General features: G+C 40.1%; 1 protein-coding gene, 1 long non-coding RNA gene and 1 pseudogene across 7 annotated transcripts in view; 2 read left to right on the plus strand and 1 right to left on the minus strand.

Annotated features, from left to right (window-relative positions):
- Positions 1-7,026, minus strand: part of CD96 (CD96 molecule) — a 106,945-nt gene extending 99,919 nt beyond the window's left edge. Inside the window, exons 1-2 of one of the 2 annotated variants that reach the window (XM_032299148.1) lie at positions 5,791-7,026; positions 3,244-3,600 (exon numbers count right to left, since the gene is read on the minus strand). In XM_032299148.1, the coding sequence (XP_032155039.1) occupies positions 3,244-3,600; positions 5,791-5,851 (418 nt within the window). In that variant the 5' untranslated portion in view covers positions 5,852-7,026. The remainder of the gene's footprint in view (positions 1-3,243; positions 3,601-5,790) is intronic. The other variant, XM_032299146.1, reaches the window with a different exon arrangement.
- Positions 1-26,722, plus strand: part of LOC116565489 — a 324,301-nt gene that overhangs the window by 121,374 nt on the left and 176,205 nt on the right. For 2 of the 4 annotated variants that reach the window (XR_004275460.1, XR_004275461.1), the window contains exon 3: positions 20,818-20,967. The exons of the other annotated variants lie outside the window; for them this stretch is intronic. This is a non-coding gene — a long non-coding RNA (uncharacterized LOC116565489). The remainder of the gene's footprint in view (positions 1-20,817; positions 20,968-26,722) is intronic. 4 annotated transcript variants of the gene reach the window in all.
- Positions 21,410-24,996, plus strand: LOC116565486 (annotated as a pseudogene). Its single transcript, XR_004275458.1, has one exon. The product of XR_004275458.1 is annotated as a DNA mismatch repair protein Mlh1 pseudogene (transcript).

A 26,722-nucleotide genomic window follows, 5' to 3' on the forward strand; every position in this document is an offset into this window, starting at 1 on the left:
AGCCCACCAAGGCATTTGCTGTGAACTGGTAAATTCAAGTCACGTTGTACTCTTGTAACTGATCTTCATAACTACAAATTTTAAGATGCACCAAAATCTTACAATCTGATGTATTGTGGGGATCCAGTAGCATTTAAATGAATGAAATCTAGATTATGACAATCTAAGGCTTAATTCAAAGAACAGCATTTCTTGGAGTGATTCTAAAGCTCCTAACCTAGGAGGAAACGCTGTCAAGTGAAAGTGGAAAAGAAGCAAACCACACACTGTTTATCACATTTCTACTCTCGTCCACAGCCTCAGAGCACTAAGACACACAGAGAGACAAAATATTGTGAAAAGAAACAGAATCCTTTCACAGCTAGGCCCTTGGGGGAACATAGGAACAGGATTTAGACACACACTGTGTTGTGAGCAGACAAGAGAGAATGACTCAAATGGTAACAGAAAAGAAACAGGAAGAGGTGATCAACCCAAACACCTCAAGTCCCTCAGCATTTTCTAATTAGGTTCTTAGGCACCACTTCAATTTGCATTTGTTTATGGACTACATAAGTGTTTGCACTTCAAGTGTGTTTTGCTTACCCAGCTAGCTTGTAAACTTAAAGACTGCACAGGTGCATAAGAGGGAAACTGTACAAGTGAGAGGAGAAGAAGCAAGAGAAGATCAAAAGAGTAAAGGGTAAAAAGAAAACATGCTATTGGATGTGGACTTGACGGAGCTCTCAGATGGCAACTGCCTCCTTTTAGTCCGCTGCCCACTCTGTACCTCTGTTCTAGGCTTAAGTTTTTCGTCACTCTGTGGCGAAGGATTTTTCCCCACTTGTTTTGCTCTTTTCTATTTTGCTCCCTTTATACCCAAATACACAATACCAGAACAATTTCTCTAACCCTGAGGACTTTGCTTTTCATCTGATCCAGATGACAGCAGCAAAGTTACAACCGGAAGATTGGAAATTATCCAACCACAAAAAATATAGATATGGTTTCTGCCTCTCCAGTGATCTGCAGTTTTTACTAGCTACAAGCTTAACTCCCTTAGTTCTCTTTATTCTAAGAAATACATTTTCTTTAAAGGCAACAGCATTCTCCTTTCTGGATAATATACTATCTGTTCTCCATTGCTGTCTTCATTTTGTGGCATCACATATTCTATTTCCTATTAGGAACATCAGTCCATGTTGCCAAGTCTCCATGGAGAAGGCAAGCACTAAGAAGGAAGCACTAAGTCCTCAGTGAGGCAGTGGTATCGTTTACTGTTTTAGGCAGAAGGTACAAAAAAAATCTATGTATGAAGCCAAGATCAGTGTGGACTTGTGCTAATAATACATGGCAGATGTCCCACTGGGTTCCAAATGAGGTCCATATATAAAGAGAAAGAGCAGGGCTCATTTTAAATCCAAACTGAGAGGTAGAATTTGCTCACTGTAATTATTACTACTTTAAATTGAAAACTACCATTTACCAAACTCTTATCCCTTAGCAGGAACTATATGTTAAGTGTATTATACAGATTATCTCATTTAGTCATCAAGACAGTGAAACCTATAAAGAAAGTACTATAATTATCCATAATTGTTATGTAAGAGACTTGAAACAACTTGGGAATGATGAAATGTATGGTAAGTGATAGAGCCAATGTTCAAATACAGGCTACCTGGTTCAAAGTATGTGCCGCTAAGCAGTGTTCTATATAGGTCTTCCATTTGTCTTTACTCCAACCACTCCATCCTTAATTGAGCTGAAGTGTGTGCGTGTGTTCCTCCTGGAAAACAGCAAGGGAATTGTGTATTGTAAGATAGTCGGTGATGGGACCTTGGCCTATAGGTATACTATTCCAATAGCATATTTTTAGAGCAAGTAAGTTATAAGATGCGAAGAGGAGGTAATCAATCTATACCTGCTGCTTGGCCTGGGTAGCTCTGTGCTCCCTTTAATATGACCTTCATGAGGTAATTTGTTTTCTTATATTCCCAGGCCACTTTGCTCTGAGTTAGAAACAGTCCATTGGCCGTGCATTTTGCAATTGTTGGCTTTCACTTTCATTGTTTTCCATTAGCAGAGATGAAAATCATTTACTTTAGGACCAGGTAATTTAGGGCAAGCATTATTATAATCATTTTCCAAATGGGCTCAGAGAATTTACACGACAGGCCCCAAGTCAAATTTATTTCTATCCAGAAATGAGCTAGAACTTAAATCCAGGATTCCCACTTCTAAATGCAGGCGTCTAAAGTATGTTTGGTGTGAATGCTACATGGCTAGCAGCCTCCTTTGCCCCTTTACCTGCCCTAGACTAAATGTAGTATGCCCAAAACCACTTTCATAAATTCACACACAAACCTTCCTTTACCTTCCACTGCAGTGAATGGCACCCCCGTTCAGGTGCGCATGCCAGATACCCAGATGTCACCTGCAACATTTTTCTCTCCTTCACTCATACTGCCCTTGTTTTATATGCACTCTAGGATCATATCTGTTTTATTCCCAATGCATGAAATTTGCCATTTTCCTTCTATATCTACCTGAACTACCACTGTCTCTTTTCTGGGCTACTAAGATGGTCCCCTGAGTTTTCTGTACCTTCTACTTCTTGTACATCTTCACCTTATTTTCACAGGGAAGTCAGCATGTTTTTTTTGTTTTTTCAACACAAATACCATCACGCTATAAATGTCATGCCATCCTTTTGTTGGAAACACTTCCATGTCTTCTCATGGTTTTGAGATCAAAATAGAAACCTTTTCAAACGGAAGCTGACCAGGTCCATCATGATCTGGTCCTTACCTGCCTTTTCCCTTAATCGCTGCACTGCTGTCCCATTAGCATTTTCCCCGTTCGTCAAACACTCCAAAGAGCTTCTTGCAAGCTGCTTTCTCTCTCCAGGATTACTCACAATCCCACCCTGCCTCAACCCCACCTCTTAAATTGTTTTAATGTCTACTCATTCTGCAGACTTAAGCTGCAGTGTTACTTTCTCAAGGACAATTTCAATGCCCTCTGTGATATGCTCCTACATAAGACTGTTAAAGTCTTTATTATTGACACTTATCACTGTTGCAGGTTTACATTTATTTGTGAATGTGTCACTTCCTGTCTCCCTTATCAGACAGTACTCTTTCTGTTCAACCTTTGTGTGCTGAGCAACATGCTTAACCCTGGTTTTCTTATAATGTGCATTTGTTGAATGAGAGAGAGCTGAATGAAAGCAAGTGCTTCCATCCCTCTACCAATTACACTTACCACGTGTCTGGATGAGAAGGTTGTAGATTGTAGTCTGAATGCCTTGTGGATACAGAGTAATCATACACTCGTACTTTCCACTGACCGAAGAAGACACATTCCTTAAATGCAGAGTACATTTTGACACATTCTTAGGCGTTTCTGTGAAAGTCACCAGGGACTCACAGGGAGTCCCATGGGCACAGTGGAAGCCATATTGGGGATGATAAAGGGCAATCAGGCCTGCCTTATCCGTGACCTTGGACCATTGTATCTGCACCAAGATGCCTGTCTTCTGTGTTTGGCAGGTCAGGTTGACATCAGATCCAAGTGGAGCATAAATGTTTTCTCCTGTATTGAAAGTTTGTTCCCAAACTCCTGAAAAGGAAGAATATGAGCCTTGAGTTTAAATAATTCACATAGAATGACTCTTTATTAAAAACCCTAGTCATTTCAGTAAGGTGAGGAAGCAACTGAGGAAATTTCTCCCTGGCTGCTTTAGGGGTAGAAGAGAGCTTGTGTCTGACTCAGATAGAGATGCATGAGACAATATAAATGAGGAGGGAGTAACGTAGAGAAACTAGAGGAAATTACTGACTTCTAAATATTTATCTATGTGTTGGTCTGACCAAAATATAATTGAAGGTTTCTGACTACCTGTGAATAAAATTAAGCCTATTTGAAAATTGAAGCACACCAGCAAACTTAATATGACAATTCTTCTTATGTTTAATATAATTGGGTTTTTGTGTTATAAAACAACAGCTGAATATAATACACATGTGATGCTTTCTGAAACTGCAAAAAAGCTAATATGTTTATAGCAATTTCTTTTAAATATACATATTTATAAAGGTCTTTCATATGTTATCTTAATTCCCTTCACATGCCATAAGTGATGTTGTTAACCCTTTTTTATCAAGGGAGAAACTGGGGCACAGAGAGATGAAAGGGTTTGCTCAAGGCTCACCTCCAGGCTGGGCGAGGTGGCTCATGCCTGTAATCCTAGCACTTTGGGAGGTCAAGGCAGGTGAATCATGAGATCAAGGGATTGAGACCATCCTGGCCAACATGGTGAAACTCCGTCCCTGCTAAAAATACAAAAATTAGCTGGGCGTGGTGGCATACACCTATAGTCCCAGCTACTTGGGAGGCTGAGGCAGGAGAATTGCTTGAACCTGGGAGGTGGAGGTTGCAGTGAGCTGAGATTGTGCCACTGCACTCCAGCCTGGTGACAGAGCCAGACTCCATCACAAAAAAAAAAAAAAAAGTCACACCTCCAATAAAAGAATGAATTCAGTTGCCAAGAGTCTGTTGTCTTTCTATAACCCTCATAACCTCCAAACTGCCTCCAAAATTCAGTCTCATTGATTAGAGTAAGAAATTTGACTTTCAGTACATAAGGATTGAAACGACCTCATCTAACCTTAGGTGGAGGTTCCACTCAGTATCCCCTCTAATAATCAAGTCTTGAAATTCTAGACATAAGTAGAGCCTCTTTCCCATCAGCAGTCTGATCAAGTGATAAAGGACACTTAAAATGTGTTAAGCATTAAGACCATGACATGCCTTCAATAATGTTGGCCTCAGTTTTAGAATTAACATGGAATCCTGTTACAGAAATGATATATTATTGTGACAAGTACCACTGAAGTTCACAAAAGGAAAAGATAAAAAGATGATAAGCAACTAAGAAGAAACAAGCATCTTAAAAGTAAAAGTACTTGACAAATGGGAATTGTCATATTTTTGTGGATGCAAAAGTTTGGTAGATAGAGGTTAGTACCGTTTAATATAACTTCCTGTGAGCTATCCTTTGCCTGAAAATATGGCTCTGATCCCATCTACAGCATTATATTCCAAAATCTCCTTTGATTTAGAAATTCTCCTTAGTATTTTCATAGCTACATCTGAAAAGCACAGTTAATTCTTAAGACACTCAGGTTTACTATAATACTCTCATACTGTGGAATACAGAACTAAGCTTCCTTCTATTTTTAAATAGGCCCTGTAGGCTCTTGTTCCCACTGCCATAAGGATTCCACTTTGTCTCCCAGGTTCATATCTACACATGCCTCATTAAAATTCAACGTGTATTCAACTCCCAAAGGCCTTAGTATTTGGAGGAGAAATACTTGTTATATCCAAAAGAAAAAGAGTACTTGAGAGAGAAAAAAGTTAAGTAAGGATCTCTGAGCGTTGATGGCTTTGTGATTTTTAATTTTTCTGCAGTAGTTTTGACAACCATTTGGAGAGCATTTCATTTCCAAGAAACACAATTTCTCAATTACTCCAGAGATCCTGTTAGAAAAGAAATGGGTGAAAATGCCTCAGAGCAGGGGCACAAATGACCCATTCCCTTCTTATTTTGAGTGTTCATTAGTGATCATTTCTATATTCTAGCATCTCTCCTATATCTGCCACTTAAATACATAACTGAAACCCTTAGTAACAATTTGCCCTTCGGTGATCAATTTCAGCAGCAGTCACAAGGCATTTTAAATGAACAGAGGCCCCATCCACCCCTAAACGGCCCATCTGACAGGAAGGGACAACTGGAAGTCTTACCCTTGACAAAATGTATCTGGATGATGTAATAGACAGCACAGTATTTCCATTTCTTCTCCATTGTCTTTTGAAGACCTTACACCAGCATTTCCATAATGATCATAAAGTCAATTGATGTGTTAAAGCAAACTCCAGCCGCCCACTTCGTGCTAAAAAACCTCAAATCTACCACACACGCCTGGGTCTGTTTATCACTTGGCAAGCCCCCAGGAAATGAAACGTAGACAGGAAAGTAATGTGGTTCAGGGCTGAGTATAACCTTCAACAGAACAATGTTGAAATTGTTCTCTGAAATCTGTATATCACTTTCTTTAAAAGACTTTTCAGCATCCAAAGAGTCTCTTATTCAGGATCTCTGTGTCAGTCAAGCTGCATCTAAAATCCAAACAAAGGATATCGTGCAGAGCAGTTGGCAATGTGCTTTTTATACATTTCTTTTCAAGAGCACAAAGTCATTTAACAAATGTGTACTTGGTGTCTTTCATAATAGTTTTTCTGTTCAATCTTAAGATATGTTTTCTTTCCATAATTGCCCTGGGGTGAAAGAACAAAGGATTAGCACATTTAATTTTAATAAAGTAACAGAGAATAGTGTCAGCTATCAAACCAAATGTTATTGTCTCTCCTTTGCAGGGAAATGCACATTTCCTGGGAGTGGAGAAGTGAGGGCTAGTTTTCTACCCCTCCTCTGGGAAGGTTGGAGGTCAGATAGGGAAGTCTCCCACCATGTTGGCTGCAGCCCTTTTTTGCTGACTGCAGAAGAGCTTATCCATGCCTAAGCCAAAGCAAGGCAGTCACAGTCAGAATCCAAAGGCAGAGAATTCCCACATCAGTGAGGTATTAGGCTTATTACATCTGCCTAGGTACTTCTATTTACATAGAACCGCAACCAGGTTTCAGTAAAGTGACCCCTTGGTAAAATGTCTGGCTATTCATAGAAGAGGATGATGACTGTTCCCTGCTATGATTCTCTGATTTAATTGTATTAGTTTTTCAGGCTGGGATAAAATAGGCTGTCATGACCCTCCAACACCCAGAAAACAAGCATCAGGCTGAGGACTACTGTATAAGTTTGATGGATAAAGAATAACAACAAATAAACATGTGTGTCTTTATGCAACCATATGAATGATTTAAATATCCTGTGACTCTAATCTCATTACTAGAATATAGGCACCACCTAGCAAGAAAAAGACAAATGAAAAGGCCAGTTGTAATCCTGAGATGAGAATTCTTTTCAGGTCAGGTGGAGATAATTTTGGCCAGGTTGTCATCATGTATACACCAGTCTCTCCTATGTAAGAACTTGCAGGGAATATGGACGATGCTGAGAGAAGAAAATGCTTTTGGTGTTCAGGAGATTAAAGTTTAGATGGGAGAAGAGGGGTTTTCATGTAAATAAATAAGGGCTACTGTCTTCCTGGATGTCCAGACCGCCCCCTATACCACTACTGCACATACTTGCCATGATAATTACTATACTTATTCCTCAGCTAGTAGTTACTGCTTGCCTAGTCTAGTGCTCCCCAAACATTTATTATCACCCCTTCCCAACTTTCCACGAGTTTCAGGTCACTGGGGATATTGGGTCAGGTGGTGCTGACAGTGATTTTCCAGGGAAGGCTGGGAAACTCAAAGTCCTTGATGGAAGGGCAGGAAGAGACATAACTGCTCTGGGTAGCTTCATCTCTTCCCATTGCCCCTGGAAATTCTAGTCAATCAAAGTTATGAAGCATAGCAGCAAAAATAGTCCTGGAGATGCACTATGAAGAGCCTGATTTGCACATTGGCATCCCTATTAAATCAGGACACATTACAAGCCTAGAGAAGGGATTCTATGATCCCACTCCATTTTTCATATTAAGAGGAATTTACCTAAGTAGAAACCAATACAAATCTAAATTTATTGAATTCTCTAAGAACAATATCCTCTTTGGGGTATTTAGAATGCTCCTATTTCTTATAGTATTAAAGTGAAGCAGTTGTTCCAAAAATGTCCTTAAACTCAGAAACATAGAAGTAGTCATTTATTTTCCAGTGTTACAGACTTATTTTCAGTAGAATTCTTGCCTCTCATTGGGGTTGGGCTACCTGAGCCACCTATTTAGTGACGATATGGCAAATCTGTCCTCTGGGTATTGTTCAGGGCTTAGTTCATGATTCTTATATCTAGAAATTCCTATGGCCTGAAGCCATCATATTTGACTAATTTTCCTTTGAGACCCACCCAGGTTCTGAGAGTATAACAATTTCAGATGCATGACCACAGAATATTAACTGAATGCGTACACATCGGGTTTCCTGCAGCTGCAAGACCCAGGCGACAGCCCCACCATGGCTGTTTGCATGCAGCAGATGGCAGCAACACTCTGCAGACTGGCACAGCTATCCCAGGTGATGGGAATTGCCCCCACTGCCTTTCAATCCTGGTAATATTTTCTAAAGGCTCTTTCAGCATGGGGATAGACAGGCATTCTCTATGCTTAAAAATAACTCTTCTATGGAAGTCATGTCAATCTCTTCTATTATCCTCCCTACTCACCATATCCCAATTGCACAGGGTTTCTTTTTTGCCTTTATAGTCTGCTGCACATAAGGACAAAACAGAAGCAAGTCAGTTTCACACACACAAAAAAGCCACGATCTTCTTGAACTGCAGAAGCAAATTCAATTATTTACAAAGAGAAGCAGGAACACACATTATTTCTGCTAAAGGCAAGCCACAATTGTGTGTTTTGGACAAACTTTTTAAATGCTCTAGCTAAACACACTCAATGAGGAAAGGACATTTTCAGAAACAGGAAGTTGAGCAAAAGGTAAACTTTTGTGGTTTTCATAATGGTTAACTCAAATATTACTTACATATCTTTAAACACTTAGTAAAAAATAAAAATGTGGAGCGTTATACTTCTGCACATTTTCCAAAACGCTTAGAAAACATGATGCTTAAGGTTTCAGTTAATTAAAAAATACTTACTATGTGTCAACTCCTAAGGGATTACTGAAGAGGCATAGTTATAGATAATTTTAAAATACCAAAGATAAAACTCAACCCTCAGTCATAAGGCATTTACCATTTATCCGGGAAGAAGCATCCATGTGCACCAAAAAAGTCAAGTAGCATAAAACACAGCACAAATGAGTTGGTAGGGCAGGACTTTAGCAAAGGGGGAGATGTCTTAGCAGTTGAGTGGGCCAAGAGCATCTGAAGTGTGGAATCTAAAGTTGGCCTTATAAGCGTCAGATTGATGGAAACCACAAGGTAAGTCATTCCAGGCAGAAGAAACAGGAAGATCCAACACTTGAGAATGTTAAGGTTCTAGGCCATTTAGTGATTGGGTTATTCTGGTTTAGCTGAGGCTGTATTAGGGGACTTGGAGCAGGCAAAGCCGTCCAAGAGCTTTGAATTCTAGGCTAAAGGGTATGGGTTTTTTCATGTCAGAGAGACTCCCTATAGATATTTCAGCATACGAGTCATATATTTAAAGTAACGTTTTAAAAGGATAAGGTGGGCATGTGTGAGCTGAATGGAAGAAAGGAAAAACGAGAAGAAGACCTGTTAGGAGTTTATGTTTCTTTGGGCACTTTAGGATGGGAATCGGCGGACTGGCATGGCGAAGCCTGATGGAAGTAAGGTCACTATAAAGAGGCTGTAAGCTGAGATGTACAATTGGGCATAGAATGAAAATCTCCTATAAAGTTTCATGCCTCAGAATTAGGAAAAAGGAAAAAACGAACAGAGTTGGATTCCTGCTAGAAGAACCACCCTAATCAAAGAGCAGTTACTAAAAGATCTGTAGATTTTGGATGGATGAGAAAGATAACCTGTTATGTATGGTACAGCTATCAGTCCTACCTTCATGAGAATAGGGTTTTCTTGGTTTTCACTCAAATTTTATGAGTTTTATGAATTAGCATGTAATGAAAAAGAATTTCATGAGACTTTCAGCATAGCAATCTTTTTTATCACTACCATTTTCACCATGCTCAATTCCATCCATAAAAGTCTAATTTTAGTTTAATACATTTTTTTCAGTTACAACATCAATATCTGCTTATTACATGAAACCACTTTAAATAGATAAGAAAGAAAATAAAAATCAGCTGGAATTCTAACTGCCAAAGACCACCAAGACTTATGTGTTGTATATTTTTCTAGATGTTTTCATAAATGTGTATATATAAAGAAAATAAATTTTTACCACATACATGTTAAAAATTCATTTTATATATGCACAAAAAATAATTTAAGGTAAGATATATATAAAATTTCCACCTAGCATTTTACTTGCAGAAATAAAATATATAATTCAATTGGATAATTATAGTAAATAATCTCTGATATTTATTTTGAGTAGCAAACTGAAACAGAGAGAGACAGAAAGAGAGAGACAGAGCACACTTTTGTATTTGTTGCTTTTAGTAATGGTATAGTTCAATACAACCTCAATTAAGTAATGTTATCAGGGAATAGGAGATTGTGATTAATAGCATTTCCTGGGCAAATGAGAGCCAAACCAAACTCTTTTCTTGGAAGAGGAGAGGTTGTAATGGGAAGGAGAAGTAAGTAGGAGAGAAATTAGTCCTTGTTGCTGAACATCTTTTAAAAATGCATTGTTTCACATTTCTGGCTCAATGAAAACCTTATCATGAATATAATTTTATCTCAATATTGAAGATCTTACAGAGACCAGGGACATTGTTCTGAACCATAGTCTGCAGACAGTAACCATAAGAAAAAAGATCGTTGTGTATAAAAATATGCTCCTTCCTTCAGAAAAGAAGTCTAACTTTGTAAAGATTTGCCTGGTTTGTGAAAGTCTTAGAAGCAGAGGCATGAGCATGCTTGCACACAGAGGTTTTCTGTTTCCTATCAAAACCTATAGAATGTGGGTCATTTAACATAGACCGAGCCCTTTATTTTACAGATGTAGAAAATGACTCCTGAAGAGGTAAAATGTCCTGCCCAAGATCAGAACGTCTACTATAAAAAATCCTGTGCTAGTTATGATGAGTCTTTTACACCATTAAGCAATACATTAAGCTTCATAACATATTAAATAAAAACCAATTATTCTTCAATTAAAAATGCAAATTGCCTGTAATATCTTGACAAATAAGAAGCAACACAAAAAGCATACATTTTGTTTTCATTCCCATGACATTTCTGTCGACAAACCTACACCTGTATATCACAGAGGAAAAAATAAGGATTTATATATATTCAACTATACACACACATACATACATTCACACACACACACACACACACACACACACACACACACACTAAATAGATTTTTATTTCAAACAATTATATATTTTGAGAAGTTTTTGTTGTTTGTTTGTTCTGTTGCTTGCTTTTAAATTTAATTTCCTGGAGAAATTTTGACTTACTCTGAGTGAAACCAACCATGCTATTTTTTAATTAAGGGTATTTAATTAGCTTCATTCCAGTGTTATATAACTCAGTATTAATTTTACTTTATTTTCACTGTTTTTTAACCATTTATTACATATTTTTCCCTTTGGTATTTCTCAGGGAAGATACTATAGGTCTTGTATTTACATCGTGAAACAACTCTTTCTCTTTTGAGCCTCTTCTCTATCTCCAATATACATGACTGTAACTTAATGGGGAAGCTTCTCTAATCACCCAACACCTAGTAAGGAAGGCCACATTTCCAGGGTTGCTAGAGGAGAATGGAGACAAATAACTATAGAAAACACTGTGTGCGGAGGTTTCTTTTAAGCAAGATGGAGATCCTCAAAGCTCTTTTTCTAAAATGAAATTATGCCTTATTGCTTCAGAGAAAGTTAGAATCTACTTGGCATTAAGAACATTTAATCCGTTTCACACTTTAGCCATATAGACACATAGAAACTCAGGAGAATCAACTCCCTTGTTTTATAAATCAGGACCCTGGTGCCCAATGGTGAGAAATGCATCCTGAAATCATAGTTATGTATGTTTAAAATATTGAAGTGTTTGGCTTTACCTTGACTTTTTTTTCTTCATAAGGAACATTAATCAGATCATGAGTGTTACTATTTACATGATCATCAGTAAAAGACCTCAAAGTGAGACTGAAATGTGGGTGTTGGCTGTTAACTAGGCTCACTCTCCTGCAGAGTGATTCACAGCACACTTAATTCAGATGTATCACTTGGTAAAATAAAATATCAAAGGACAATCTGTCAGGGACCCTGACAGTTACTTGTGAGAGGAGCACACCGCAAATATCAGCTTTGTAAATGTCTAAGTCCCCCTTTTCTTATGTCTTTAGGGCGTACGCATGCTTGACCACAGCTCATGGCCCTAAAGGCCCCACGAGCCCCTGGTTACCTCCTCTCCCTCTTTGACCCCATGCTCTTTCACTTACACAACCTCCTCCTATTTCCTTTTTGTCTCTGAAGCTCTCTGTGCCCATCCAACCCCAGGGTCTTTTCATTTGCTCTGCTTGGAATACTATTCCATAGGCTACATACATGAATGAATTCTTTCATTCTGTGGTTGTTCAAATGTTCTCACCTCCAAGAGGCCTTTCCTGAATTTCATGGCTATCTAAAGGAGCCCTGCCATGGGTCTCTGTCACATCAACAGCTATATTTTCTTCACTGTGCTTATTCTCAAGAGACCTTAAGTTGCTTATTTTAGTATATTGTCACTTTCCACTAGAATGTAAGTCTGGGAAGGACAGGCGCTTTATTTATTAGTCACCATTTGACTAACCAAACATTCTTGTAACCCAGTATTAAAGATAGGAAGAGAATAAAGTGGTTTTCCTACTCTCTTGCACCATCACTCAGCATTTCACTTTTGATACCAGCTGTCTGGGTTTTTTTCCCCATATGTAAAGCAGTTTTTTAATTATTTGGTGGATATCAACTAGATGTCTTATGATTTAATCTGACACACTTCTGCCTAGATATAGTGTCGGATCTCACAGATTGAGGGCTTAGTCCCAAAAGACTGTCTCTCTCTTCAGATGTCAGTTACAAGTCCCAACTTGTGATCTGTGCTCCTGATTGACTGGCTATAATTCAGGGTTCCCATGACCCCCTTCTCAGGTTTGACTAATTTGCTGGGGTGGCTCACAGAATTCAGGGAAACAGTTTACTCATGTTTACCTGTGTATTGTAAATCATGTCGTAAAGGATGCAGATGACCAGCCAGCCAGATGAAAAAGATGCCTAAGGCAAGGTATGTGGAAAGGTGATGCCTCTCCTGGTGCTCTACTCTCCCAGCACCTCCACCTGTTCAGCAATATGGAAGCTCCCCATGCCCAGTCCCTTAGGTTTTAATGGAGGCTCTATTACATAGGCATGGTTGATTAAATTATTGGCCATTGGTGATCGACTCAACCATCAGCCTCACTCCCCTCCTCAGAGGTTGGGGGTAGGGTTGAAAGTTTCAACCTTCTGTTCACATGGTTGGTTCCCTGGTAACCAGCCTCCCACCCTGAGGCTACCGCAGATTCTCCAGTCATTAGTCATGTTGCTAGCATACAAAAAGACATCCATCATGTAAGAGACTCTAAGAATTTCAGGGGTTGTGTGCCAGGAACTGGGGGCCTAGACCAAATATATATTTCTTATTATATCACAATAGCACACCCATCTTTTCATTCCAGCTGTCGTGGGGCCAACAGGCTGCTCAAATGTACAACCTTGAAAGCACCTCTCCTCAGCTGCCCTAAATATCTCTCACTTTATGGCCTGGGAATCTCTGCCCCCGACAGCAAGAGGAGGGGGATAGATGAGGGTAGAGGCCTCATCCCACTCATCTACGCATACACATGTATGACCTTGGAAGTTCAGGGAGTCAACACCTCATGGGGAAACCTTTGACCAAGGGGGAACAGGAGCTCATGTTGCTCAGGTGAAAGATTCTAAGGTGCATTTGGCACAGATCCTAAGAAAGTGCCCAGAGGGATCCAGACATAGTGGGCCATAGTGTAAGCTGCTTGATAATGCACCCTTGCATTGACTTTCCCTCCTTCCCTGTTTCACTCCTTTTTGCCTCCACTCCTGTTCCACAGGATTACATCCCAAAGTAACTGTAGACAGGCCCTTGTGTCAGGCTGTGCTTTTGTGGAGAAGGCATGCTAAGGCTGTCTGATTGTTCCACTGCTATATTTTTAGCCCCTAAAATGGAATTGAGCACATAATAGATACTATATGAATATTTTTTGCTGAAACTCTCTTAAGTAAATCCATTTTCCATCAATAGAAACAATACAGCATACTCATTTCACAAAGTCCACAAAATTGATATAAACTAGTAAGAGTTCTAAAAATAAGATATATTCTTAATTCTGCTGAGTGTCTAAACAAATACTGAGCTCCACTTAAATGTCAGGCACTAGGATTGATCTGTAGAGGAGACAAAGATAAAGAATCTCTCTTCTCCAGTGAAATTATCTCAGCCTTATCAAGGAGAGGGGTGCCCACAGTAGCAATGAGCAGTTCAAGAAGCCCATTAGATTTGCCACCAATTATCACCCGTAGGTCTCCTGTGGAGTATGTAAGATGAAGGAAATTAGCAGCACATAAAAAAAGCAGACAATATTTGCCCTACCAGAGAGAATATAAATCTTGAGACATTTTATGACTGGCTTTCCCAGTGGTCAAATTAACTGTAGAAAATAGAGAAATTTTCGTTACCTAAGGGAGGAAATTCAACAGCAGTACTTAGACAAAAATAAGGATGACAAACCTATCTGTACCAATGACTAGATTCTTTCATTTGAAAGCCAGAGAGTTAAAGGATCTAATGCTATGACTATAGGAAAACGAGTATTATAAAATCCAGGTCTCTTACATATAGGCACATCATATTAGAAAATCTCAGAAAAGCTGCAATACGAGTTTTGCTGTCACTAGTGGCTTAGTACTGACTGAAGTCGTTGCGCCCTGGAAGCTAAATTACCCCAGAGTTGACAAGTCAGTCTAGTCTCAGTAGAAAACAGAAGGCACACTCAGAAGTGATAACTGAATAGAGTTTAATAAAGGGTTACTTATCAAGATATAGCAGGGCTTAGGGGAGGCAAGGGGTAGCATAGTTCTCAGGTGCTAAGCAACATTGGGAAGACACTTTCCCTCCCTATGACTGAAGGGAAATGGGAGACAGCCACCAGAGAGGGTAGCTGTAGGGAGAGAGCCTCCCGATAGGAACTGTGCCTTCAGCATGGATGTGTAGCCAAGCCTTGGCAGCCCCTCAGTAGGAACCTGGTGACATAAGTATCTCAATGCCACTCTTCCTCCTACTGAGGGTTTTAAAAATACATTTTTTTAATGGAACGATTAAATGGTATAAGATATTGTATTAATTTTCCAGGGCTGCTGTCACAAATTACCACCAACTTGGTGGCTTAAAATAATGGAAATTTAGTTTCTCACAATTATGAAGACTAGAAGTCCAAAATCAAGGTGTTGGCACAGCTATGCTTCCTCCGAAGGCTCTAGGGGATAATCTGTTCCTTAGCTTTTCCAGCTTGTGCAGCTGTGAGTGTCATTCTAGCTGTTTCAGTCTTTAGACTTCTCCTCCTTTCCCTGTGTCATCTCCTCTTTTGTTTCTTATAAGGACATTAGTCACTGGGTTTAAGGCCCACCCCATTAATTCAGGAGGATCTCTTCTTGAGATATCCTTAATTACATCGGCAAAGAGCATTTTTCCAAATTAGATCATATTTACAGGTACTTTTTGCATATATCTTGAGGGGCCGCCATTCAGCCCACTAAAGATATCATGAAGTAAAATATTTTCAGAAAATTAAGCATGCTATCAACACTGAGAAAACTGGAGGTATGTAGTTGATACTGTGGTACATTGTCCCACTTCCTTGTTCAGGACTGAAGCACTAATTTATTTCTGGAAGTATTGCCTGCTGATGGCTCATAGCTGCATCCCTTTCCAGGAATTTCCTTCATCTCAAGAAAGCTGCCTCTCTATATTTTTGCCTTCTCCCTGGAGGCAGCCCACATGTAATGAGTGGATAATGAAGGACAAAGATATGGCTTTGTGCCTCAATTCTGGATAACATTGAAGGGTCATCCCAGCTCTAGGGCTCCCTTGTGAGAACGGCTGAGGCTTCTGCTGCAACTTTATTGGAAGGCAGCTTCTCTTTCCATCCCCTTTTGCTTCCCTCACTCCCTTGTAGGTGGTGTTCTCAAGAGCACTTCTCAATTAAGCTTTTGTAGGCAAATTTCACCACAGTGCCTGTTTTCCAGGGGCCTTGATTTAAGACATGCTCCCACATGAGATGAACCATCAATAGTCTAAGTAGCTCAGAAGGAGGCTTTTTGGAGAACCATCCTCCCAATGCCTAAACAGAAGAAATTTAGTTCTCCATTGTGTGGGGTCTCTGTCTTACTATCACCCCTATGATAAGAAATATGAGTTAAGAAGTTAGACACAACAACTAGAATGATGAAAACCTTTTCAAAACAGAAGTAATACTTTTCAAGAATTGTACAGAAGGCTAAGTGGACGGTTAGTGGGTACTGAGAAACCAAGTACTTAAACCAAGATCTTATCATAAGAAAAAAGGAACATGGGCTAAAAGTAAAGAAGTAATGAATCCAAAGCAATCCCGGGATGGCACAAGTTTCCCACAGTGTCGAATGCTCTCTTGTGACAGTGGAAACTAACAGCGTGGAGTCTTCCTCCTCAGTGATTTGCACCAGCAGCCAACCTTGCAAAAGGTGTGGTTTCTCAATACTGACCTCTAAGCAGCAGAGACTAAGCAGCATCCAGCCTGGCCCCAAGACACTTCCTGTCTATACTTCCAGTAGAAGTAATTTGTAGAAAGGCATCAAAACCTCTCCACTGAGGCTTGTTTTGCCATGTCAGAATCCCAGATCATTTTTGAAAATCACACCTAAAACTGTACAGGTATGTAAAAAAGACCTGTGCTAATTTGGGCTGTTCAGCACAGAGGCAATCTTGTACAGAACATGGGTCCATGGCATATCAGATGTGCTTTGGTTCCTGGATCTGCCATTTTCTAGCTGGGGCCTGATACAAGATGCTAAATCTCTATACGCCTTTGTGTTCTAGCATCTCTTAAGTGGGTATATGTGAAGACTGATGGCATGTAAAGTGCCTGACATCAAAGTAAGCCAGGGGCAAAACAGGCTATTCTTAGCATAAAATGCATAGTCCTTTTTGTTTTTCTAATGATAACAACAACTTTTGGCCAAAATGTTATTTTACATGAGCTGCCCAATTCTTTCCGTGATGAAAACACATGCCAATTTATTTGTCTTTCCCCGTGTCAACTGTACAAATTCAAAAGAGCTGGAGAAGAGTGATCTGTGTCCTGGTTAGTGCCATCCATTATGAAGCTAAGTTCCCAGCTCTGTTTTGGACCCCTAAGACAGACAGTGAGATATGGAGCAAAAGGTGGTCGAAGAGAGTGATTTTCAGGCAAAGATTTGAGCCCACATCATGAACAACTTAGAAAGTCACCTTTTGTCCTAAGGGAGAAGTTGGGGAAATGGGAAAAATGGCAGAACACTGCAATGTCTTCTTTCTAAGCAATGTTATATATAGCGTACAATTAGGAGCTTAGAATTTGGGCTGAAACAAACTTTAGCTTAATATCTGGGATTTACCCAGCTTTTACCTGAATGACCTTGGTCAAGTAACTTAAATTCTTTGAACTTCAGTTTCCTTACATATAAAATTATGGTAATGACAATACCTTCCTTCAAGATTGCAGTGAAAATTCAAAAGGATTACATATGTGAAAGTTTTTGGTGCAGCGTCTGGCCCCATAGTACAGCTAACAAAGTCACAATAATGCTAAGAAAAGTAAGAAGCGAGAGAGAGGAGTCCAGGGAAGGAAGGCAGATAGACATAGCTCTCCCCCAACTCAGTGATGTTGGATAGATAGGTCATTTAACTTTCCTGGGCTTGCATTTCCTCATTAGTAAAATGGTAAACTGCTAAAGATTACATAAATGAAAATGGCCTTCTAGTTCATTGATTCAAGACGAGTTTAATAGTCATCACCAAATGACTTAGCCTGCCATGAAGTTATAAAATATAAGATTTCCATGAAATATAGAGAAAATGATAGGCCATGTAAAACAGAAATTACAATAAATTATATGAGTAAATATCTTAGTTTTGGCAGATGTAGCCTATAATCCCTTAATGCATTTTTTCTCCCTGAACTAAGGAAGCCTTTTCAATGATCCTTAAAAAATCAATGCTGCAGTAAATTAATCACAGCCTGCTGTTGTGATTGGATTAATGGGAAGATCTTGCTAGGGCTTACATAAAAGCCTAAAGTAAACAGTTACCCAATATACAGATCTACTGGTTTGGGCACAGAAATGCTATAAAAGAAAACAACTTAATAAATTCATCTGCTTAAAAAAAAAAAACAAGAAGAAGCTGAAACTTCAGATTCTCTGTCCTTTTACCCCCTTAACAATTTTGTCCAAATCAAATTTAAGTTATTAAAAACATAGATCCCATGGAAGTCATAGGCAAGTTAGCCAATGCATCTGCCCCATTTGCTTCCTGGGGTGATGATGACTTTAGACTTTTTAACATACGTCAGATAAATGTCTAAATTTTCATCAGATTCACTTGTGAATTTAAATTAGCCTCAGAACATTCAACACTGGAATCTTTTAAGCTAAACTTGAGAAAGTCTCTTAAGCTTCCACTGTGATAGAAAGGAAGGTACAGTTAAGAAACTGAGTCCCCACTAATTTGCATGATTCAAGATGTTCAGCATGAAAGTTGAGGGAATGAGGAGTCAATATGCACTCAGAGGTTGCCATAATGCTCTGATTTATCATGTTTTACTTTCCCCACAAAGCAGGAGACAAAATGGGAATAAAGCCAGATGAATCTATCTTTATTAGATTGGGCCCACAATCTCATATTGGGTTTAGATACTGAATTTCCTGCCAGCTTCTCATATTGTCGGCCTACTGCTTTCAAGTAAGCCAGCAATGGCCTGGGATAACAGTGTGTCTGTGGTATGAGACATCTTAAATGGATGACACAATTTCCCTGGGCTCTGCTGCTTGTGGAGTTCCCTAAGCAAGTTAGTGTTTATGAGCTGCTGATGTTTGGGGGCCAGATATGAATGATTTTTGCCTAGACTAATGATATCATCAAAGAAAGTGGGAACACAAAGATAAATATTCTTACAGATGACATTTACTCAGGGACAGCATTGTCTGAGTGAGGAGCTGTTTTCTTTTGGCTAAGAAAGATTCAAGAATTCTTTCTGCACTGATTTTCCCTCTCATTTCCTCTTAGCTTATTATGAAATACACTTGCCTTTGACATATCCCTTATACCCAATTGTGGGATATTCCTCTTTCCCACATCAAATTTGACATATGCTCCCCAAATCCACATGTTGTAGACTTGGTCCTTTAATACTGTTCTGACATAAACTTGATCTGTGTGGCTTAAAGCTTCAGTGTGACAAAACAATAAAGCACTTTTCCTTTTCTGTTTAAATTATACTTGAGCCTTGGTCTGGCTACTCTTCTTATAAATGTAAGTTTGATTATAAAAGTCCTAAGGTTTGCTGATAGGTTGAAAAATAGTATTTTTCATTAATTTAAAATGTAAAGACACCATGTGACATGGATGCTGAGAAAACAGGAGGCAATCAAATCAGTACAAAACTTAGATATTAGCAATGCTTTGTTAAAAATTGAAGTTCCTGGGGCTAGAAGTTGTGGATAGATGGATAGGTAGAGAGAGGGGAGGGGGCACCACGTTTCTTAACCAGAAGATTCCTTCATCTCCTAGTAACTCCTTCCAGGACTGCTGGTCCCCCTGGCATTAGCAGCTGACTGTCCCTTCTGTCCAGCAGTGTCTTGCAGACAAAGACCAGCCTCACACCTGCTGCACTGGTCTCCATCTCTCTGTCCCAGCAATGCAACCACAAACTGATTGGGTAAGGCCCACCTGGCTGGAATGGAGGTTGGCGCTTTCCCCTCCTGACACCCTTTACTCAGAGAGTGGGGCTTCTGTGCACCTTGTTCTGGCTTTCAGGGTAAGTCCAGGGCTATGCTCTCTTGCCCCCATTCCTAACCCCCTACACACTTCTGTGGCTAGCCTTTTTCCATCTTCTTTGTAGATGATTCTACCTTCTACTCTTGGAATCGTAACCTTTCAGCAGTTCTGTTTTCTTTCTTCTTTCTCTGTCTACACTCCCAGCTTCATTTATCACTAGTAAGTTCAAATATGCAGTGCCAGGGGATTGGTGTTCACAGAGGCTGAACTTCAATTCTGAAGGCAATAAGGGAGAGGATTTTTTGAGGAAAAAAAAAAAAGGATAAGAGACAGCAAGAGGAGAAAGCAGTTAAGTATTATTAGGATGGGATTTTTTTTTCATAAGATAAAATTTATTTTAGGTTGTAGGAAGTAGACAGTGAAGAGGAAGAGATTGATAATTCAAGAAACCGGGAAAAACTCACAGGGAAGTATTTGGGAGATTAGGAGAGCGAGACATAGCACTCATGGAGTACGCACCCTGAATAGGGAAGAGCTTGCTCTACAGAAGAGTGGTTATCAGAGAAATTACGGTAAAATTGAGATGTGGAGAGTAAGAGAGTTAAAGTTCTGACTTGAATCCTCAGTCTTGTGTAAAAATAGAAGATAATTTATTTTTATTTATTTATTTATTTATTTATTTTGTGAAAATTGGTGAGGAAGGAACCCTGAGAAAAGTGGAACAGGGAATTTTGGACTAGTGACTGGGAGGATGGTGACAGGAGGCCAAAAAAAAAAAAAAGTGTGAAGATAAGGGCTGACTTTGGACTGGAATCAACAGCACCTGGTGTTAGGGAGCAAGACAGGAGGTTGCAGCTGGATAAGAGGTTGCAGCCTGGCCAGGTGGTGATGTTAGGAGGCTGAGGGGCCTAGGTACACAAAGATGAGTGAAGACAATTAAATATGCTGACGATAGGGTATACTGTCTACTATACTTAAGTGCTTCCCCCTCTTGCTATCTCTCATCCTTTTTTTTTTTTTCTCTAAAGAATCCTCTCCCTCTTTGCCTTCTAACTTCAAGTTCAGCCTCTGTGCACGCCACTCCTCTGACACTGCATATTTGAACTATATGGAAAAATGGAAACTAAAAATGTGCCTGAGGAATGGTGAGAATAGGAGGTTTGGAGGGGACCAGAAAGGTAAGGAAGAGGGAGGTCAGCTTTCCCTCAATGCTTACTTACTGTTCTCTGTTCTCATTAGCTTATCATTTCAGCCCCAATTTCACTAGTAGGTTAAAAGATGAACATGTGTGTGAATAACATCCAGTTTAGTAGTCACCTACTTCAACAGCACATTTTTGTTCCAGCCAACATGAACTCATATGGGAAAAGAGACTTTTTAAGAGGGGAACTAACATGTCTTTCTGAGTAGAGTGAGGAAAGGCGTAGTATCTGCTGTCTGAAAGCAGTAATCTGGGAACTACAGACTTTGACTTCAGGTCAAGGGAGTGAAGGATACCCCTTAAAGGAGGCAGAATGCCGAAGAATAACCTGGCCTAGCCATATTTGCCATATTTGGTCTTACAGGTGTCTGATGCCTCATAATAATAATAATGATGCCTCATCATAATAATAATAAATAAATTATTATGAAATTCGATCTAACCTCTGACCCAGGACCGTGTGAGTGCTCAATTAGGGACCAAGAACTGATGGGAGGGAAATTGCCCGCTTAGACCAAGACAGTTCCCCATATCCAAGTACAGACAGTGCCAGCCCTCAATTGTTTCTTTGTCTTTGGACAGCTGCCAAGTTTTGTCTCAGGAGGTCTTTATTTTCTTTCAAGAGACCAAAAATCAATCACTTAATTCTTGGTGAGGTTAAGGTGGAAGATTAGAACGGATTAGAGTCGATTATAAACACAATCCCTTCTGCCTCGCTTCCTGGGGACCAACAAGCCTGTCAGATGCCTCATTAAAGCAATTACTCTCACAAGCCAGTGATAGGGCATCTACATTATCTATTGACCAGACCTGAGTCTATACTGAAACCAAGCCAGGGAAATTAAGAGAACAAAACAGGAAATAAAATGCCTAAAGGATCTCACAGATCCCAGATTGAATGCACATGGCTCACAAGCAATCTCTCTCTCTCTCTCTCTCTCTGTCTCTCTCTCCTCTCTCTTTCTCGTGTGTGTGTGTGCGCGCGTGTGTTTTACTTTAGATCAAGGCTGGCAAGGACCTTCAACTTCTGGAACTGATCAATCTAGATATTAATATTAGACCCACACTTTCTGAGCTAAAAGAACTGAAAACAATGATGGTGATGGTGAGAGGTGAAAGGAAATTTAACAACAAGCAAATGATAGAAAACTATAGGCCAAAGAGACAATTGAGGCTAGAAAATACTGCTGGTGCCTCTTCCACACCCCATGAAAATGCTGGGCCTCCACGTTGTGATGAATGGCACATCTGCCCTGTTGGCTCCTCTACCAGAGTAGATTCTGTATGAGACATTCTTATTAAAGAATGGCTAAGTGGTTCTTCGACGTGTGGTTTAAATGTTTGCCAGGAGCCAAGTGTGAACTGGGGCTTGGCAGCCTAAAGTCTCTACTGCGTGACCTCAGAATCATTTCAAACTGTCTCTTTATCTTTTATAAATGTTATGTAAGCCAATAACACTGATAAATAATTCTTTTTAACATTGTAAATCTTAGAATGCTACTTCATTTTTAAAGAATATTTTGGATTGACTGAAGGCACTTCAGGTGAGCTTCTAGATGTTTCCTGAGCTCCTCTGGTGCCAAAATGTCGTTCATGGCTACGGTTATTCGGCGGCTGGACAAGACAGTGGTGAATAGCATCACGCAAGGAAAGTTATCCAGTGCCTGGTTAATGCTATCACAGAGATCATTGAGCACTGTTTAGACGCAAAATCCGCAAGTATTCAAGTGATTGCCAAAGAGGGAGGCCTGAAGCTGATTCGGATCCAAGACAGTGGCACTGGGATCACGAAAGAAGATCTGGATATTGTATGCAAGAGGTTCCCTACGAGTAAACTGCAGTCCTTTGAGGATTTAGCCAGTATTTCCACCTATGGCTTTCAAGGTGAGGCTTTGGCCAGCATAAGCCACGTGGCTCATGTTACTATTACAGGGAAAATAGCTGATGGAAAGTGTGCATACAGAGCAAGTTACTCAGATGGAAAACTGAAAGCTCCTCCTAAACCATGTGCTGGCAATCAAGGGACCCAGATCATGGTGGAGGACCTTTTTTACAACATAACCACAAGAAGAAAAGCTTTAAAAAATCCAAGTGAAGAATATGGGAAAAATTTGGAAGTTGTTGGCAGATATTCAATACACAATTCAGGTATTAGTTTCTCAGTTAAAAAACAAAGACAGTAGCTGATGTTAGGTAGTAGCTAATGCTTCAACCGTGGACAATATTCGCTCCATCTTTGGAAATGCTGTTAGTCGGGAAATGATAGAAATTGGGTGTGAGGATAAAACCCTAGCCTTCAAAACGAATGGTTATATTTCCAATGCAAACTACTCGGTGAAGAAGTGCATCATCTTACTCTTTATCAACCACCGTCTGGTAGAATCAACTTCCCTGAGAAAAGCCGTACAAACAGTGTATGCAGCCTATTTGCCCAAACACACACACCCATTCCTATACCACAGTTTAGAAATCAGTCCCCAGAATGCGGATGTTAATGTGTACCCCACAAAGCACGAAGTTCACTTCCTGCATGAGGAGAGCATCCTGGAGTGGGAGCATCAGCACATTGAGAGCCAGCTCTTGGGCTCCAATTCCTCCAGGATGTCCTTCATCCAGACTTTGCTACCAGGACTCGCTGGCCCCTCTGGAGAGATGGTTAAATCCACAACACATCTGACCTCCTCTTCTACTTCTGGAAGTAGTGACGAGGTCTATGCCCACCAGATGGTTCGTACAGATTCCTGAGAACAGAAGCTTGATACATTTCTGCAGCCCCTGAGCAAACTCCTGTCCAGTCAGCCCCAGGCCATTGTCCCAGAGGATAAGACAGATATTTCTAGTGGCAGGGCTAGGCAGCAAGATGAGAAGATGCCTGAACTCCCAGCCCCTGCTGAAGTGGCTGCCAAAAATCAGAGCCTGGAGGGGGATACAACAAAGGGGACTTCAGAAATGTCAGAGAAGAGATGACCCACTTCCAGCCCAGGCAATCCCAGAAAGAGACATCGGGAAGGTTCTGATGTGGAAATGGTGGAAGATGATTCCCGAAAGGACATGACTGCAGTCTGTACTCTCCGGAGAAAGATCATTAGCCTCACCAGTGTTTTGAGTCTCCAGGAAGAAATTAATGAACGGGGACATGAGATTCTCCGGGAGATGTTGCATAACCACTCCTTCGTGGGCTGTGTGAATCCTCAGTGGGCCTTGGCACAGCATCAGACCAAGTTATACCTTCTCAACACCACCAGCTTAGTGAAGAACTGTTCTACCAGATACTCATTTATGATTTTGCCAATTCTGGCGTCCTGAGGTTATTGGAGCCAGCACCGCTCTTTGACCTCACCATGCTTGCCTTAGATAGTCCAGAGAATGGCTGGACAGAGGAAGATGGTCCCAAAGAAGGACTTGCTGAATACATTGTTGAGTTTCTGAAGAGGAGGGCTGAGATGCTTGCAGACTATTTCTCTTCGGAAATTGATGAGGAAGGGAACCTGATTGGATTACCCCTTCTGATTGACAACTATGTGCCCCCTTTGGAAGGACTGCCTATTTTCATTCTTTGACTAGCCACTGAGGTGAATTGGGACGAAGAAAAGGAATGTTTTGAAAGCCTCAGTAAAGAATGCACTATGTTCTACTCCATCCAAAAGCAGTACATATCTGAGGAGTCGACCCTCTCAGGCCAGCAGAGTCAAGTTCCTGGCTCCATTCCAAACTCCTAGAAGTGGACTGTGAAACACATTGTCTATAAAGCCTTGCACTCACACATTCTGCCTCCTAAACATTTCACAGATGATGGTAATATCCTGCAGCTTGCTAACCTGCCTGATCTATACAAAGTCTTTGAGAGGTGTTAAATATGGTCATTTGTGCACTGTAGGATGTGTTGTTCATTCTTTGTATCCCGATGTTATTGGGAGCACTTAAGACTTACACCTTGCCTTCTAACTGGTAGCGTTCCTTTATACATGGTGGACTGATTATAAATAAATAGTCAGATGTGTCCTAAAAAAAAGAATATTTCATAAAATGAGTGAATTATGGTTGAAATTAATATTGTCAAAATTGGTATTTTAATTCACATAGAAAGGCAGAACATGTAAAATCATGACTCTCTGTGCTACTACAATATGATGTCCCAGCAAATTTTTTTTAAAACTTAATAAGTACGATATCCTGTCCCTCTCTGCTGGTACAATGGGTTCTGCTATGTTTTCCTTGGGGTTTTAAATTTGGAATTTTTGCTTGGATTTATGGGATTAAAGACACAGCATTAATTTTGCCCTAATATTTAGTTGTTTTTTATTTTTAACTCTCTTCTTTAAGAAATAAAAATTAATAAGAGCAGAAACGAGACAGGGACATTCATTGGGTAACTCAGTCAGAGACTGGGTTGCTAATGTAAGCCTTAGGAAGGCCCCTGAAGGCAAACATGAATTGCAGGGTAAATAGCAATGCTGTCATGTGTGGTTACCCACAGTTATTCTCCACTGAACTGGACCAGCCAGTTTTTTTTAGGCCTTTTTACAAAGGGCCTTTCTTACCCACAGGATTACAACTGAATTTCAGCTGTCAAAAGCACTGGATTTAGAATAACAAAACTTGGACTTCAGCCCTAGCTCTATCATTGACTAGCTCAGTGAACTTAGGCCAGTTATTTTACCCTCTGAGTCTGCTGTCTTCTCTGAAATAATAAGATCTGGACTTCAGCCCTAGCTCTCTCATTTACTAGCTCTGTGAACCTAGGCCAGTTATTTTGCCATCTGAGTCTGCCGTCCTGTCTGAAATGAGAATATTCCAGGGTCTTCTTAACTGGAACAGAAATTTTCTTGGGTTTTTAGAAAGATTAAATGAACTCACAAAGGGAGAACCACTCAACACAATGCCTGGTGCACAGTAGACATCAAATAAATATTGGACCATTTTCTTTTATTCTATTTTAATTAATAAAGGATGGCTTTTGAAAAATTATTTCTGGGAGTCACATTTCCAATTACTTATAGCTTAGGCAGAGATATCTATGCAAGTCATTTTATAACAACTTCCAAAGCATTCTCAATCATCATTATTCCAATGAAAAGAGGTCTAACCCTGAGAATCTTCTAGTCAAGTTCCCTCATTTTATGGATAAGGAAACTGACCCAGAGAAGTTCTGTAAAACACCCAAGGTCACACAGATACGTGGTGGCAATGAGAACTGGAATCCAGGTCTCTTGCCTCATGCCCAGTGCTTCCTTCCTTTACCAAGCTGGCACTATTTCTTATACGCTACAGAAATGTACGTGCCAGGGTGCTTGTGAATCTGAAGGTTTAGGGGTGATTGTACTTTTTCAGTCAGCTCACTGGTCTGAGCAAATGGCCAAACCTGGCATGTACCCAAATCCCTACGGAAAAAGGACTACTCAATCTGACCAATAAATACTTCCAGGAATTTATGGAGGAGCCAAGAGCTAACTTTGAAGCTAACCTAGATCTGATCTTATACACTTATCCTCATAGCCCACAGTAGTCTGACTGTGTCCTAAATAGTTCTACCCAATGGTGACAAATGAGAGTCTAGACATGTTGGATGGAATCAAAATAGACTTGGGTGAATTCTAAGTTTAGCATATACTAGTTTTTCCCATAGGCATCTCCTCTTCAGGTTGGGCTCGCAGCTGAATCTTTAAAAGCAGATAATGTCATGTGGCATACTTCAGGGAATACTCCCTAGCCCCACTGATGGCCTGTATGGG

The sequence above is a fragment of the Sapajus apella genome, unplaced genomic scaffold (genome assembly GCF_009761245.1).
Source record: "Sapajus apella isolate SASKATOON/1434 unplaced genomic scaffold, GSC_monkey_1.0 scaffold40, whole genome shotgun sequence".
NCBI classification, from domain to species: domain Eukaryota; kingdom Metazoa; phylum Chordata; class Mammalia; order Primates; family Cebidae; genus Sapajus; species Sapajus apella.